General features: G+C 29.4%; 3 protein-coding genes across 3 annotated transcripts; 2 read left to right on the forward strand and 1 right to left on the reverse strand.

Annotated features, from left to right (window-relative positions):
- The first annotated feature begins 1,398 nt into the window (after positions 1 to 1,398).
- Positions 1,399 to 3,217, forward strand: LOC111301514 (signal peptidase complex-like protein DTM1). Its single transcript, XM_022897244.2, has 2 exons — positions 1,399 to 2,013; positions 2,848 to 3,217. The coding sequence occupies exons 1-2, from the start codon at positions 1,772 to 1,774 to the stop codon at positions 2,933 to 2,935; spliced, it is 330 nt and encodes a 109-aa protein (XP_022752979.1). The 5' UTR covers positions 1,399 to 1,771; the 3' UTR covers positions 2,936 to 3,217.
- A 4,558-nt stretch (positions 3,218 to 7,775) lies between these two features.
- Positions 7,776 to 8,480, forward strand: LOC111292414 (multifunctional methyltransferase subunit TRM112 homolog A-like). The gene has a single exon (XM_022884837.2). The coding sequence runs from the start codon at positions 7,910 to 7,912 to the stop codon at positions 8,282 to 8,284; it is 375 nt and encodes a 124-aa protein (XP_022740572.1). The 5' UTR covers positions 7,776 to 7,909; the 3' UTR covers positions 8,285 to 8,480.
- A 1,120-nt stretch (positions 8,481 to 9,600) lies between these two features.
- LOC111292348 (putative mitochondrial adenine nucleotide transporter BTL3) lies at positions 9,601 to 12,869 on the reverse strand. Its single transcript, XM_022884716.2, has 4 exons — positions 12,202 to 12,869; positions 11,796 to 12,099; positions 10,463 to 10,930; positions 9,601 to 9,858 (listed from the first exon to the last, which is right to left on the reverse strand). Exons 1-4 carry the CDS (start codon positions 12,621 to 12,623, stop codon positions 9,790 to 9,792), a joined length of 1,263 nt encoding a protein of 420 aa, XP_022740451.1. The 5' UTR covers positions 12,624 to 12,869; the 3' UTR covers positions 9,601 to 9,789.
- Between the last annotated feature and the right edge of the window lie 1,252 nt (positions 12,870 to 14,121).

Below are 14,121 nucleotides of genomic sequence, written 5' to 3' on the forward strand. Positions count from 1 at the left end.
TAAAATTATTAATATTAAAAAATAATTATATTTAATATTAATATAAAATACTTAAAATAAAACTATTTATTATTTTTTATATTATTTATAAATAAAATTATGTTTAAAAGTATTGATAAATAATTTTATTTAAAAATAATTATTTTTAAAAAATATTTTTTTTATTTTGTAAAATAATTTTTAAAATAGTAACTTCATTTTTTACTGATTAATAAATTATTTTTTATTAATCAATTAATTTTTTATCAAATAAATATCTAAAAATGTAAAATTTATTTTTTGAAAATCATTTTTCGAGTTAGGTCAGTTTTTCTCCTCCTATATACATATGTACATACACTATTAATGGCCGCAAAATTGGACTTCTGTGCTGAAAAATCCAGTCAGAACTGTTAGTACGTCTCTTTTGATTAACACATGGGCAAACATATGATAATTTAATTTGATAACTTATGGGCCACCAAAGGTACTTGTTTTCTGATCAATCAGTTTCCTGTATGCTTGGACTCCTGACAATAATGGATTAATTAAATGTATATACGTTCATATACAAAGTTCCAAATAGAATTGGCTGCTACATGTATTGAGCGAAAGAGGAAAAAAAATCCAATAATTGTTCTATGTCAAGTAATTACTGCCAAAATGATATGCACAACATGAAATATCTTGATTGCCCATGATCTTGATTCAAAATCTTGATCCATTTCCTATTCATAAACTGTTTAGTCAAGAAATTCATAAATATATACATTGGTTTTGAGTTATGTAGTATGGACAAGCCAAGTGCATGTTTGAAAGCTTACCTAAAGCTTATTTGTATTTTTTATTTTGACATATACATATGATTAATAAGATCTTCTATATATATAAATGTAAAATTAAAACTGTAATTGAGACATAAATACAACCAAAAAGATATGAAGCTTTTTTTTTTTTTTTTTCCTGTAGCCATCCATCCCGCATGTGAACAGCTTATACATGGGCTTGGACGTATTGACGGAGTAGAGAATGGGCCTATATATGGGTTGAGCAATTGAACTTGTGTTGGGCTTTAAATATGCAGACCAATATCGGCCTAGACTTGTCCTTATATTTATATTTGGGCCATGTCTGATTTTGACAGAGAGACTCACTCTTCATAATTTTCTACGCTTTTCTTAATGACAAAGACTAATATCAAACATTTTTCTTTTTTCTAGCTTTTTTTTTTTGGCTAATGAAACTGAGGACAAAACCTTGGAATAGCTCATAGCTTGCCAAATCTGAATTAAAAAAGTCATTAATTATCTACTAGAATCTATGAATTACCAAATCTTCCCTTCTTTATAAAATTAATGTATCAAATCCCATTCCTTCATATGGTCAGCTAATTTCAATTGATTAGGCTGCATGTCTTCGAATAGGAAATGATGCATGGCAATGCAAACATGTCACGCTCGTCGGTTGGCACACGTGCCACGTTAGGTATGAAGAAAATTTGAGAAATACTCCATCCAAAAAGCCAATAAATGACGAACAAACATTTAATAATTTAAACCAAGGAACCGTTGAGACAATAGGCATTAAATGCAGTTAGTTCGCTGACTACTTTCATAAATTTCAGCAAAAACACCCAAAAAGTTCTCTTTCTTCCCATTTTTCAGTGCCGCCAGAGGTTTCCATTCACATCTACACCCTTCTTTTTTCTTCTTCCTCTTCTTCTTGCTCAGGCTTTAAGTTATTATTATTAGGTTAAAGGTAGCTGTCACCCTTTTCTTTTCCTTGGACTCAAATGGCTAACGATGCTGCTTTAAGGTCAGCTATAGTATGGATAGCGGTGATCATAGCGTTAGTTGGAATATTCACGTTATCTTTGAAGAAAATGATGATAACTTATGCGTTTGGGATGGTTGGGATTGCTGGCATACTTTTGCCTGACTGGGATTACTTCGATCGTGACTTTTCTCGGTGGTGTTATCCGGTTACTGCTGAAGAAAGAGCTGCTCTTCTCGCTCGAAGATCTGGATTCAAAAGGTTAACAATTAAATATTTCTCCTTTCTTTTCTTCTTGTTTTTCAATATTTCCTCATAGATATCGAGTTTCTAGTTTTCTCAATCTTCTTTCCCGCAGTTTTGCACATATATAGGTAATAAGGTGCTTTACTTTTCTTAACTAAATCACCTTTTAGCATATAGGTAATAAGGTGCTTCTCAGTGGATGATGAAACATTGTTGGACTGTAGGTTCTGTTTAGGTTTAGTTTCACATGGAGATTAGGTTAATAAAACTGTAGTTTAGAACTTAAATTTACTATGATAATAAGTTTCATTTTTTTTTTTTCGTATCATTTACCATGCATTACAATACTCAAAATCAACCTTAATTACTCCATTTAGCTCAAGGAGACCATATTACTTTGGTTGGTTGAATGAATTAATTAAGCCATGGGTGCATTTAATCACTTCAAGGCTGGCCGGTAGACTAGTGCTTCAATTGGCAGGTGAAAAGGGATTCCCAGTCCCCACCTCATCCTCACTTCGTTTAATCGTTGGATCTTTTCTTTCTTATCGACCATCCAAATTTATCATATCTGATCAGAGACTTTTAGCTGGTCATTAATCATCCTACTGTAGACTGTACTGGTTCCATACATGTATGATCTACATTCAAAGCACCTGTCTAGATTGTCTATGGTGGTCTAAGATATCTTTCTGGAGTCTGGAGTCTGGAGTAGACATCCCAAATGAGAACGTGTTAAAGAACCTAACTTTGGAGAGAATAACGGAATTGGAACTTTAATTTACCTCTACTTTTAGGAGATGATTTGATTGTTAGGTTTTTTTTCTCATTGTCTAGATTTCTGTGCAGGTATAGGATCTATCCCATGAGAGTGATTATTTACACCACAATTTATGGCTTTGGCCTGTACAAGTGGTGGACTTTCATATCAAGTTAATCAAGGAACCCTTCAGATGATTTTTGTTTTTAGCTGAGTTTTTGGGATAATCAGTGTTTGCCAACTTCTTTGGGATTGTTAAATCTGCGCATTTGGGAGTTGTTTCCGGGTTCATATATGCGCAATTGTGACTGCTGAAGATATGGCTCAATTCTTCTCGTAATTGTGCCACCATAGATACCTGGTTTTCATTTTTTTTTTTTTCATTACAGAAAATAGACAAAAAAGATGTGCATGTCAGCATGTGCCATTTAGTGACAAATTATTTTCGATTCTTTAGTCTTTGGGGATTTCTCAATGCAAGTTGGTGCCAATCTCACTTGGGAATGCTACGAGAAACAAATATAAATTAGTTTTAACTCGTGTGATCCACGAAAATATATTTATATATTAATAAATTTTATATAAATATAAATTTTTTTTAAATGATAATATAAATTATGAAGTTTATGAATAATTCATAATTTATATAATTATTTTATTTAAATTTATATATTTTAATATAATAAAATAAATTAATTACATATTGAATATACTTATGCAATTATCATTAATTCTAAAAAAAAAATCAAACTATAATTTATTGAATCCAAATAATCTCTAAATAAAAAATAATAATGTTTTCAATTTCAAAAAATTAAAAATTTCATCCTTAAAATTAATTTCGCATATAAATTTTTTTTATGAAAGATTCTTTCATAAATTGTTGTTGAAGTGAAGATGTAACAATTGATTCTCCAGTATTTTTTGTTATCTTTTAAGTAAGTGTCATTCTACTTGATGAGCTAATAAATTTCACAGATGGAGGTAAAAAAATAGATAAAACAGTAATTTGTAATTTGATAATAGTTGAGTTATAATCTAGACTATATAAATTTATAACAAACATAATCATTGTAATAAACTTACACATACTTCTTTCAATAATTTTTGACATTCAAGTTTATGATCAAAATCATACACCTTATTCATTGCAAGTTTGGTACTACTTGTCTCAAGATTATATTTGGTTGCCCTCGTATCGAACACACTAATTTTACCTCTAAGATCTTCAAATATTTCTTGGATTTTGTAATCTCCATTTTCTTAAATCATAAGTATAAATATACCATTCAATTAATTTGAATATTAAATAATATTAAAATAATTTTTAACTAAATACCTTAACAGATATTTCATAAAGATTGTTAATATCTTTATTAATTAAATCATTTGCTTCTGTATTGAACAATATAAACATCACTATTCTAGAATTATCATATATCTCAATATTTAACTTATACCTATAAAAAATGCAAAAATCTACAATTATAAATATAATATAATAATTTAAAATACTTTTATTATCATTACGGAATAATAATTTTTATATGTATCAAATATAAAAAATATAAATACTAATTACCTTGGAGTTGGATTAGAGGCATCAACATTATAGAAATAACATTGAAATTTTCCATCAATTTCAAATAGTTTCTTGCTATACCCACATGACATATAGCATCAACCAAAAAGTGGTATCAATTTTCATGATAGTGATTTTACTGGTGAAAGACTTTTCCTGTATATAACCAATCATCTTTAAATCAATCATCAACACAAAAATATTAAAAAAAAAGCTAATATCATAGTTAAAGAAATATAAAGTATAAGTATAAAAAGAGAATAACATTTGAGTAGCGCAGACCAAGAAACAATGCAAAGTAAAAATCAAAGAGAAAATTAAAGTAGAGTTAATTAGTAATCAAAAGATATAAAATTAGTGAAAAATGATTACAGATGCATTATACTTGACCTAGAGCTACTTATACAAAAGGTATGTTGTAGGTTAATTAATAAAATAATTTTAAATTATGAAAGTTAATATTGAAATAATAAAAATTGTGAGTGAATAATGGTCTAATAATGGTAAGTTGATTGATATTAAAATATTTGATTCTATCATTAACATTTACAGATCCCTTAATTTAGAACAATAAAACAAATTATATTTATTGTATTTAATAATGGCAATAAAACAAATTAAATTTTAATTAAATCAACATATATTAATATTTGGATTTTAAAATTATAAAATATTACAAATGAAATCCGTGTGCATTAATATTTTATCAAATGAAATCTACATGCATTTATATTTTATCAAATGAAATCAAATTAACTCATATTTGATGAAATATAAATCTATCAATCAAATATAAATTAATAAAATATTTTATTTCATTAATTTAATTATGGAGAGTTAATTTGATATATTTGCTTTCTATATTTACACATGAAATACATTAATTACTTAAATAGATACTATATTTAATCAAACATAAATATATCAAATAATTAATTAGAGAATTAATTATTTTATAATTGTAATTGCTACACTTATCAAACTGTTAATTATATATTGATTGATTTAATTTGTCAAATTAAGAAAATTTTAAATTTTAATAGTTTTAATATGAATTGAATTGAGAGTGATTTAAAGTCAAAGGCAAAAACATAAATATAATCAATTAATAAGATAATTTTTAATTATGAAAATTAATATTGAAATAATAAAAATTGTGAGTGAATAATGGTCTAAAAATGGTAAGTTAATTGATATTGAAGTATTTTATTTTGCCATTAATATTTAGAGATCCCTTAATTTAAAATAATAAAACAAATTAAATTTATTGTATTTAATAATGGCAATAAAATAAAATAAATTTAAATTAAATCAACGTGCATTAATATCAAATAATAAAATTATAAAACATTACAAATGAAAATAAATGAAATTAACGTGCATTAATATTTTATTAAATGAAATCATATTTTATGAAATATAAATGTATCAATCAAATATAAATTAATAAAATATTTTATTCCATTAATTTAAGGAGAATTAATTTGATATATTTGCTTTTATATATTTACACATGAAACACATCATGAAATACATCAATTACTAAAATGGATACTATATTTAATCAAATATATATGTATCAAATAATTAATTAGAGAATCAACTATTTTATAATTGTAATTATAGCATTTATTAATTTATTAATTATATATTGATTGATTTAATTAGTCAAAATAAGAAAGTTTTAAAATTAATATAAATTAAATTGAGAGTGATTTAAAATCAATAATAAAAACATAAATATAATTAATTTAGTTTTTTGAATTATATTTGCTTTATATATTTATATATGAAATACATCAATTACTGATACTATATTTAATCAAATATAAATGTATCAAATAATTTATTAGAGAATTAACTATTTTATAGTTGTTCTTGTAATATTTATTAATTTATTAATTACATATTGATTGATTTAATTTTTTAAATTAAGAAATTTTTAATACTTTTAATATCAATTGAATTGAGAGTGATTTAAGATTAATAATAAAAACATCAATATAATCAATTTAGTTTTTTGAATTATTTTTAAATTAAAAATGTATTAAATAAAATAAAATGCATTTATTAGATGTCATGTGTTGATTTTTAAAATCATCCACATGTCAACATTTTAAGCTGTCCACATAGGATTTTTTTAATTTTTATTAAAAGTTTTGACTTTTATATATTTATATAAGATTGAATTGAGAGTGGTTTAAGATTAATAATAAAAACAAAATTATAATCAATTTAGTTTTTTGAATTATTTTTAAATTAAAAATATATTAAATAAAATAAAATGTATTTATTAGATGTTACGTGATAATTTTAAAACCATCAACATCTCAATATTTTAAGCGGTCCGCATAAAATTTGTTTCATTTTTATCAAAGCTTTGACTTTTATATATTTATATAAGATGTCTATAAAGTAAATTTCAACACTAAGGTTTTTGTATTTGTAAATTTTTTTGGGTAAAATTTGTGAAGTTTGTTTAGACTTGAAGGATAGTGGCTTCAACATAGAAACCTTTACTTACAATAATATAATTATATAATCATCAAACTAATTTTATCATTTAGTGAGATGGCAATGGATTGGATTGAAGTGGATTTTTGTTCGATTCAACTCCTTAATATTTATATCCAAATTCAATCCACTCTAATATTAAAATAGTATGTTTTATTTCTAATTTGATTTATATATTCATAAATTACAATCAATCCAATATGAAATTAATTTAATAATTTTAATTTAATATAATATTCAAAAATATTATTTTTTATAAATTATATCTTAATCATACATAAATATAATATTTTTATTAAATTAATATCTTAAATTAAAATATTAAATAATAATTATATTAATATAATATATATAATTAAATAAATAATAAAAAAATTTACATATATTCAGGTCAAATCAAGACAATGCTACCTAAAACTCAACTTTGACCCGAATTTGACATGAGAGAAAAAACTCCACCTGACTTGATTTAAAAAAAAAATCTGATCTTATTCAATCAAAATGAGTCAAACCCATTAGGAATTGGCTATTATCCATTTTATCTTCATCTATTAATTTTTTCACAAGAGAAAATACCACCATTTGAAACTAAAATTTGAACAAAAATCTCAACTCTTACTATTTTTTTTTTTTTTTTTTAGGAAACTCCCTTTTACTACTTGAGTTAGCCTCAATTGGTCATTTATTTGTATATTTCTAAAATATGGAAAATTGGTATATTATGAGCTAGGCCTAAGTAACCCCAAAAATAAAAGTAACCCCAGCCCAAACCTAGTCCGGGCTTATGAACAAAGGCTTAACATATCAAATCACTATATTACCCCCAAAATTAGACGAATAAATGCTAGGACCATAAGGCACTGAACCCCTACAGACAAGCCAAGCATCAATAATCCCTCTGCTTCTTTCTAGAGTTAACCCTGAAGCCAAAACAAACAAAAAGACTGAAAAGCTAAACCCCTACAGACAAGCCAAGCATCAATAATCCCTCTGCTCCTTACTCTATTTAACCCATAAGCCAAAACAAGCGAAAAGACTGAAAAGAAAGGAACAAGATGAGGTTGCTAACTCACAACATGTTGTCGTCAAACATCAAGGGGGTAACCAACGGTTTTCCTCTGAGGATCGAAGTGGAGAAAGTGGTGGAGAAGGAAGTAGAAATCAATCACGATTTCCTCAGGAACATATTCCCGAAGATCGATTGGAAAGCTTTTTCGGATGCTTCGAGAATCATGGGCTACGTCGAGCTTCCTGAGGAAGCACCTGAGCCGTCGGTGTTGGAGTCGGACCTCGAGTTTTTGAGAAAGTTTCATCATGCCCTCTTGGAGCTTCATCTTGAGGAAGGTGCTCTTGTTTGCCCCGAGACGGGCAGGAAGTTTCCTGTTAATAAGGGAATTCCTAATATGCTTCTACACGAGGATGAGGTTTAAGGAACGGTGATCGACACGACTGCGTACTTGGCATGGGGGGTTTTAATTAGGGTTTTTCCTTTTTTTTTTTTTTCTGTCGCTTTTAGTCGTTGTTTGGAATAAGATGGTGTTGTTTTAATCATACAATAATTGAAGATTGAGCCCATGTAACGAATCATAAATTCCATGAAATCTATTAAAGAAAAACCTTCTTTTCGTTTTTTTTTTTTTTTTTTTGTGTCTGTCAAAAATTACTCAACAGCCTATAGACACTAGAAAAAATAACTCAGCAGCAGGGTATAGTTTTAACTACACTGCATTCCTATTTGCACAAGCACCATGGTGCTACCGCTTGCGCCTTACAGCCCTATTGACACAAACATCCTTTTTTTTTCTTGTATTTTCATTAACGGAGAGAAATTTTTTAACTTTTAATTCAAAGCCATTTGCCTCGTGGTCCAGCAAGCCATTTCCTATGAACCCTCATCTTATGAATAAAGTGAAGATAATCTACTGAAACCATTCACAAACACAATTGTAAGTCCAGTTTCATCCTACTGTTGACCACCATTTTTCTCCACATAGAAAACTCCAGTCCTAAAACCGGGGTATGTTATAGGAACATTGCTTTTCACCTTTGCATGCATGGTCTCAAACTCGTAAGGGAGAAGACCATGCGCTTGCATCTGATTATCATTCTTTGTATAAAGATTGATGGCATATCATAAAAAATTGGGCATCTTACACTACGAGAGTTGAACAAATACAAGTCATTTCCTGAACTTCAAACATATATTTTTCTTATGAATGTAACAGATTGTGCTACCAGACTGCGCAAGACAGAAGCATCATGTAGCCCTTGCCAGTCAGTTGAGCGCAGTTGGACAGCTATAATTAGATTAGATATACCTTCAAATGCCAGAGGCAGAACCAAAATTTTGTACATAGACGACGAGTGCAAAAAAAGAATGTTAAGAGGGTTTCTTTCCCATTTTATAAGCTGCGAATTTACGTGGATGGTGACACATTCTACTAATTCCACAGGAGGGGCTGATTTCTTTCTGTCCTTTTGCCCAAAGATGATGACATATTTGAAATCCTTCTTATCAAATGTTTCAAATCATTTGGAAGCATCAAGTATGTGTCATTCATAAATGACATCATCAAAAGCGGTTATTATACATCCCCTTCCAACCACCCAAGGTCCCTAGCAAATGTTTCAATGCATCAGCAAGGTCCAGATCTTATGAAGGAGGATATGCCGCAAACATGATAGAAATGAAAACCACTAAATTATATTCGGTCAGCAATTGGATGGTGGATCTATAATCAAGAAATTAACTTAAGATGTCTATAAAGATTTCCATTTCTCTCTTGTCAGGTACAAAAAATATGTGAACATCAACAGTAACTGTTAAGTTTAAATGACTAATTCTTATCATTCTCAATCTTTGTGCCGCGCTCATTTTATAGTTACCGTACAACATCCTAGCAATTCTTTTCCTGAGAGGATCCGTTGTCTCTCTTCAATTCACTTTGAGAACAATCTTCATAAACTCGTATACAAAATAACTTATTGCAGCCGAAGGAAGCACCTGAAGATGAAAAATGTCATAATCAACGGGGGAATTTAAAAATTAAAAAAATAATAAAGAAAGCAAGATTATACAATTCCTTTTTAAAATTCATTATCACAAAGACCACGCAAGTAAATATGATTTGGGATTAGATTATCTAAGTAGAACATAATTCCAGAAGCACGCATCAAAATTTTCTTTTCTCTGGTAATTCATACCCCTCAAATTTGAGTCATGAGGAACTCAACTTAGTATCAAGAGCCACATTTTGTAGTAAGCTCAATAGAACAACAGCATAGAGTTTAGAAAGATGACAACATACATGATATTGTGTTGAGGTGAAAATCATATGAGCCACAAAGAGTGGGGGGTCAACAAGTTAAAATACCCCATTTAAACACTTTTCAGATCAAATGCTATAAATAATATTAAAATAATGTAGAAAATAATCAAGTTCATATAACTTCAGAACAGAAAAGAAACATAAATATGTGATGAACTCTCATGTTCTGCTGTTATCTTGATTGTTTAACCCTTGTCTGCATTTATGAAGAGGGTAATTAGCATAAAGCTTTTGAGAAACAATTCCAGAGGATTTATTAAGAGCTTCATATCCACTTACTTGTAGCAAGCTGGGAATTAGCCCAGCATAGAGTGCTGGAACTCCTCCTTGCTCAACAATCCTCACACCAGTTGCCAATGCACCCATTTTGCTTGCCTGGACTTGCAATTGCATCTGTCTTCTCACAACTTCAAATGGGTAAGTAGCAACTTCAGCACAAGCACCAGCTATAGCCCCATATAGTAACGTCCTTACTGGTCCCAACTCTAGCTGATTCAAAGCATTCAGTTCCTGCCCCATCTGACTCATGTTCTGAATTCTTTTCCTACCTTCCGGTGAGTGCAGATAAGCTGATTTCAACATATCATACACACTATAGAACACTGCAGCTGAAGGTGCCATGCTTACAATAGAAGGCACTAGACCTTTGTAGAGTGCAAAGAATCCTTCAGTTTGGACCATGTGGCGAAATGCACCAATGACACCGCCTAAGGCTTCCCCACCTGGTGCCACTATCTTAGTTCGGATCTGTATAATACAACAATAAACAAGTAGTCAATAACTATCCTCGTAGACGAAGGGAAAAAAGGGAGAAAAAAGAAAGAAAAATTAATCATTAACTGGTATGCACCTGCTGGAAGCATGAAAGCTTAAAACACTTGTAAGTTGCACATTATGTGCTCTTTAATAAATGTACAAAGTACAGAACAAAATAAAACAAAGCAGAAAAAAAATTGCTGTAAGAAGTTGATGATTATTGGGAGAGGAACAGAATGAAATTATTCATATTCAGTAAAAAATGGTCCTCCTAATATGTAGCTAGTTACAGTGAGCCCAGAATTTGACAAAAGCCTTTACAGAGGAAAGGTCTAAATAGCCATCCTCAGTAGAGGAACTTATCATATTTCAATGTAGTTTGGGTATCATACATTTTTAATATCCCATTGAGCATTAATAGTCTCGAACTAGAATCAAAGTTTCTTATTAAATAACATTTTGATTCCATATCGCACTATCATAATTTAAATAGAAAGATGCCCCTGGAGCCACTATCCTTCACCTTGATTGTTCAAAAAGTATTATATTGGAAATCTCAAAGTATCCAGATTTAATCATGCTAGACATGACATTGTGATGACAATAAAGGGAAATTATCACGATATTTCGTCCAGAAACGTACTCATAAAATTTGCGACTAGAAGCTAACATTAATTTACAACTTTGACAAACCTTTATAATAATAAAAAGTATAAACAATTGCACATCAGCTATTTATAGCAGTTGCCTCTAATGTACAATATAGAACTGCATACGCTTAACATGCCTATAAGAGTGAGGTGAAATTGAAGATAGAATAATGAAAAAAGGAATGAAATCTCATGTTTCCACGTACAGTGTCAAGTGGTAAGCAGAGTACAGTGGCGGTAATGCCAGCTGCAGCGCCAGCAACAAACCTCTCAGAATTTGTGGTTTCCTCATTTCCAGACAATCTAAGCAATTGCTTCCTATACGTATCGTAAGCATAAAAATTCACAGCTTTAAAAGGAGCCGTGCGAAGAATATTAATCAAGTTCCCTTTCCAAAATCCAAATAATCCTTGCGTCACAGCAATCTTCTTAACAAGCTCAAATATATTCTTTTGTTCACCACGAACTATGTATTCAAGCTTTAATCTCTCTAGCGGAGCAACAAATGTTCTATATCAATTAAAACAATAATTAGAGTCGATAAAAATAAAATAAATAACATGGGTTTCTAGGCAAAAGGCTAAATTACAATTGAAATCAAGTAAATGTTACCTTGAAACCATGGCAGCGATAGCTCCAGCCCACAAATGCTTGGTAGTATTGACAGCGCCACTTCGCGTTACCCTAACATTCCGTTTGGCTACAGCTACTTCCCCATTGCTCTTCCTTTTTACTCCGTTTTGTAGGAGAAATTCCTTCGGTTCTGAAACAAGCCCATCGTTGCTCAAGCTAACGGACAAAAAAAATAAGTCCTTAACCGCAATCGACTCCGGCTTTTGCCTCCGAGCAAAGCAAGCCGGTTTTTTGGAAGCCGAAAAATCTTTAAATGGGGAAATGAAGCCGAGGAAAGAAGGGGAAAAGTTGGGGTCGATGAATAAACCACCGGGGACTAGTAAATTTGAATTAGAGGGCAATGGGTGGCGACGTTGGTGGTCGGGGAGGGAATTTTTGAATTGGAGATGGAACTTTGGCATTGTTAAAACGGTGGTGGAAAATGGCGGGTTTGGTGTTTGGGAGGCGGATTTTATTATTTTAGGGAAGGAAGGAAAGAAGGGTCAAACGAGGGGGCCGCTGAGACGGGAACGAATGAAATGGTGGGAGATTCGCCGTGGCTTCGCTTCCATCGCCGAACCAGCCACTTTGCGTACAACTTCTGCCTCTTGAGTGAGTGACCCGTGTCAGTTTTGTTCCTCTGAAAAATTTTTATTATTACCCTTTTTGTTTTTTCTTTCTCAAGGTTTTTCTTTTACCTTTTCTGTAATGGATAGAGGAACTTTTGTAAAGGAAACATAGCCGAAAGTTATCAAATCTGAGTTAATTATTTTTAGAGATCAATTTTATCAGCCTTTTTATCCTTTTTTTTTTTTTTTGTTTATAGTTAAATCTATACCTATATACAGTATTAGTCCCTTGATTACGATTTATTATACACATAAGTGATGTATTAAAAAAATTAAAAAGATATTTGATTTGGAAGAATTCATACATTTTTTTTTTTTAAATCTTACTATTAGGTATTTTGTTATAATATTTGGTTTAGGATAATTTGATTCTAAAAAATTTAACTGATTTTTAATAGTATTCAAAGTCTTAAAATCAAAAACTTACTTTTCTTTATGATATTTTAAAATTATAGAAGAAAAAGTAACGATATTTTTAAATTTGATTTGATTAAAAAATTATTAAATAATCGTTATCATTTTAAAAAGTATGTCTGAAAATAAATGTAAATTAATTGTAAGTTTCTGCTAGTAAAAAATTTAGTTTATATATGACGTTTGGCATAAAAAATACATTTAATAATCCTTTATAAAAAATTGAATGAAAGTTATTTAATGTATTTTTGGTAAAAAAGTACCTTAAATAATCCTTAAAAATTTTTATGAAAGGATTATTGAAAGCATTTTTTTGCTAAAAACACCTTGAATGACATCCATTCAATTTTTTGTTTTGGATTATTTAAGGTATTTTTGGCTAAAAACGCTTTGAATAATCCTTTTAAAAAAATTTGGAGAAGATTATTTAATACATTTTTTTGTTAAAAATACATTGAATAATTCACTCATAAAAAGTGAAAAGGATTATTTAAGGTATTTTTTTTATCAGAAATGCCTTTAATAATCTCATTTTATTTTTTTGTGAGAGATTATTCAAAGTATTTTATGGGTAAAAATGCATTTAATAATCTTTTCATAAAAATTAATGTGGATTATTTAAGACGTTTTTTGTCAGAAAAACCTTGAATAATCTCCTCTCATTGTTTTTTTGTTTTTTAAAATGTCTTAAATAATTCCTTAAAAAAAATTGGAGAAGATTATTGAAGGTGTTTTGGCTAGAAATGCTTTGAATAATCTCCTCATAAAAATTAAAGAGGATTATTCAATGTGGTTAGAAGCGTCTTGACCAACCCCATTCAATTTTTTCTAAGAGATTATTCAAAACGTTTTTTTTTTTCAAAAAAATTTGAAGGGG

This window comes from Durio zibethinus, chromosome 3 (genome assembly GCF_047325235.1).
Source record: "Durio zibethinus cultivar Kanyao isolate XHJ-2024 chromosome 3, ASM4732523v1, whole genome shotgun sequence".
NCBI lineage: Eukaryota > Viridiplantae > Streptophyta > Magnoliopsida > Malvales > Malvaceae > Durio > Durio zibethinus.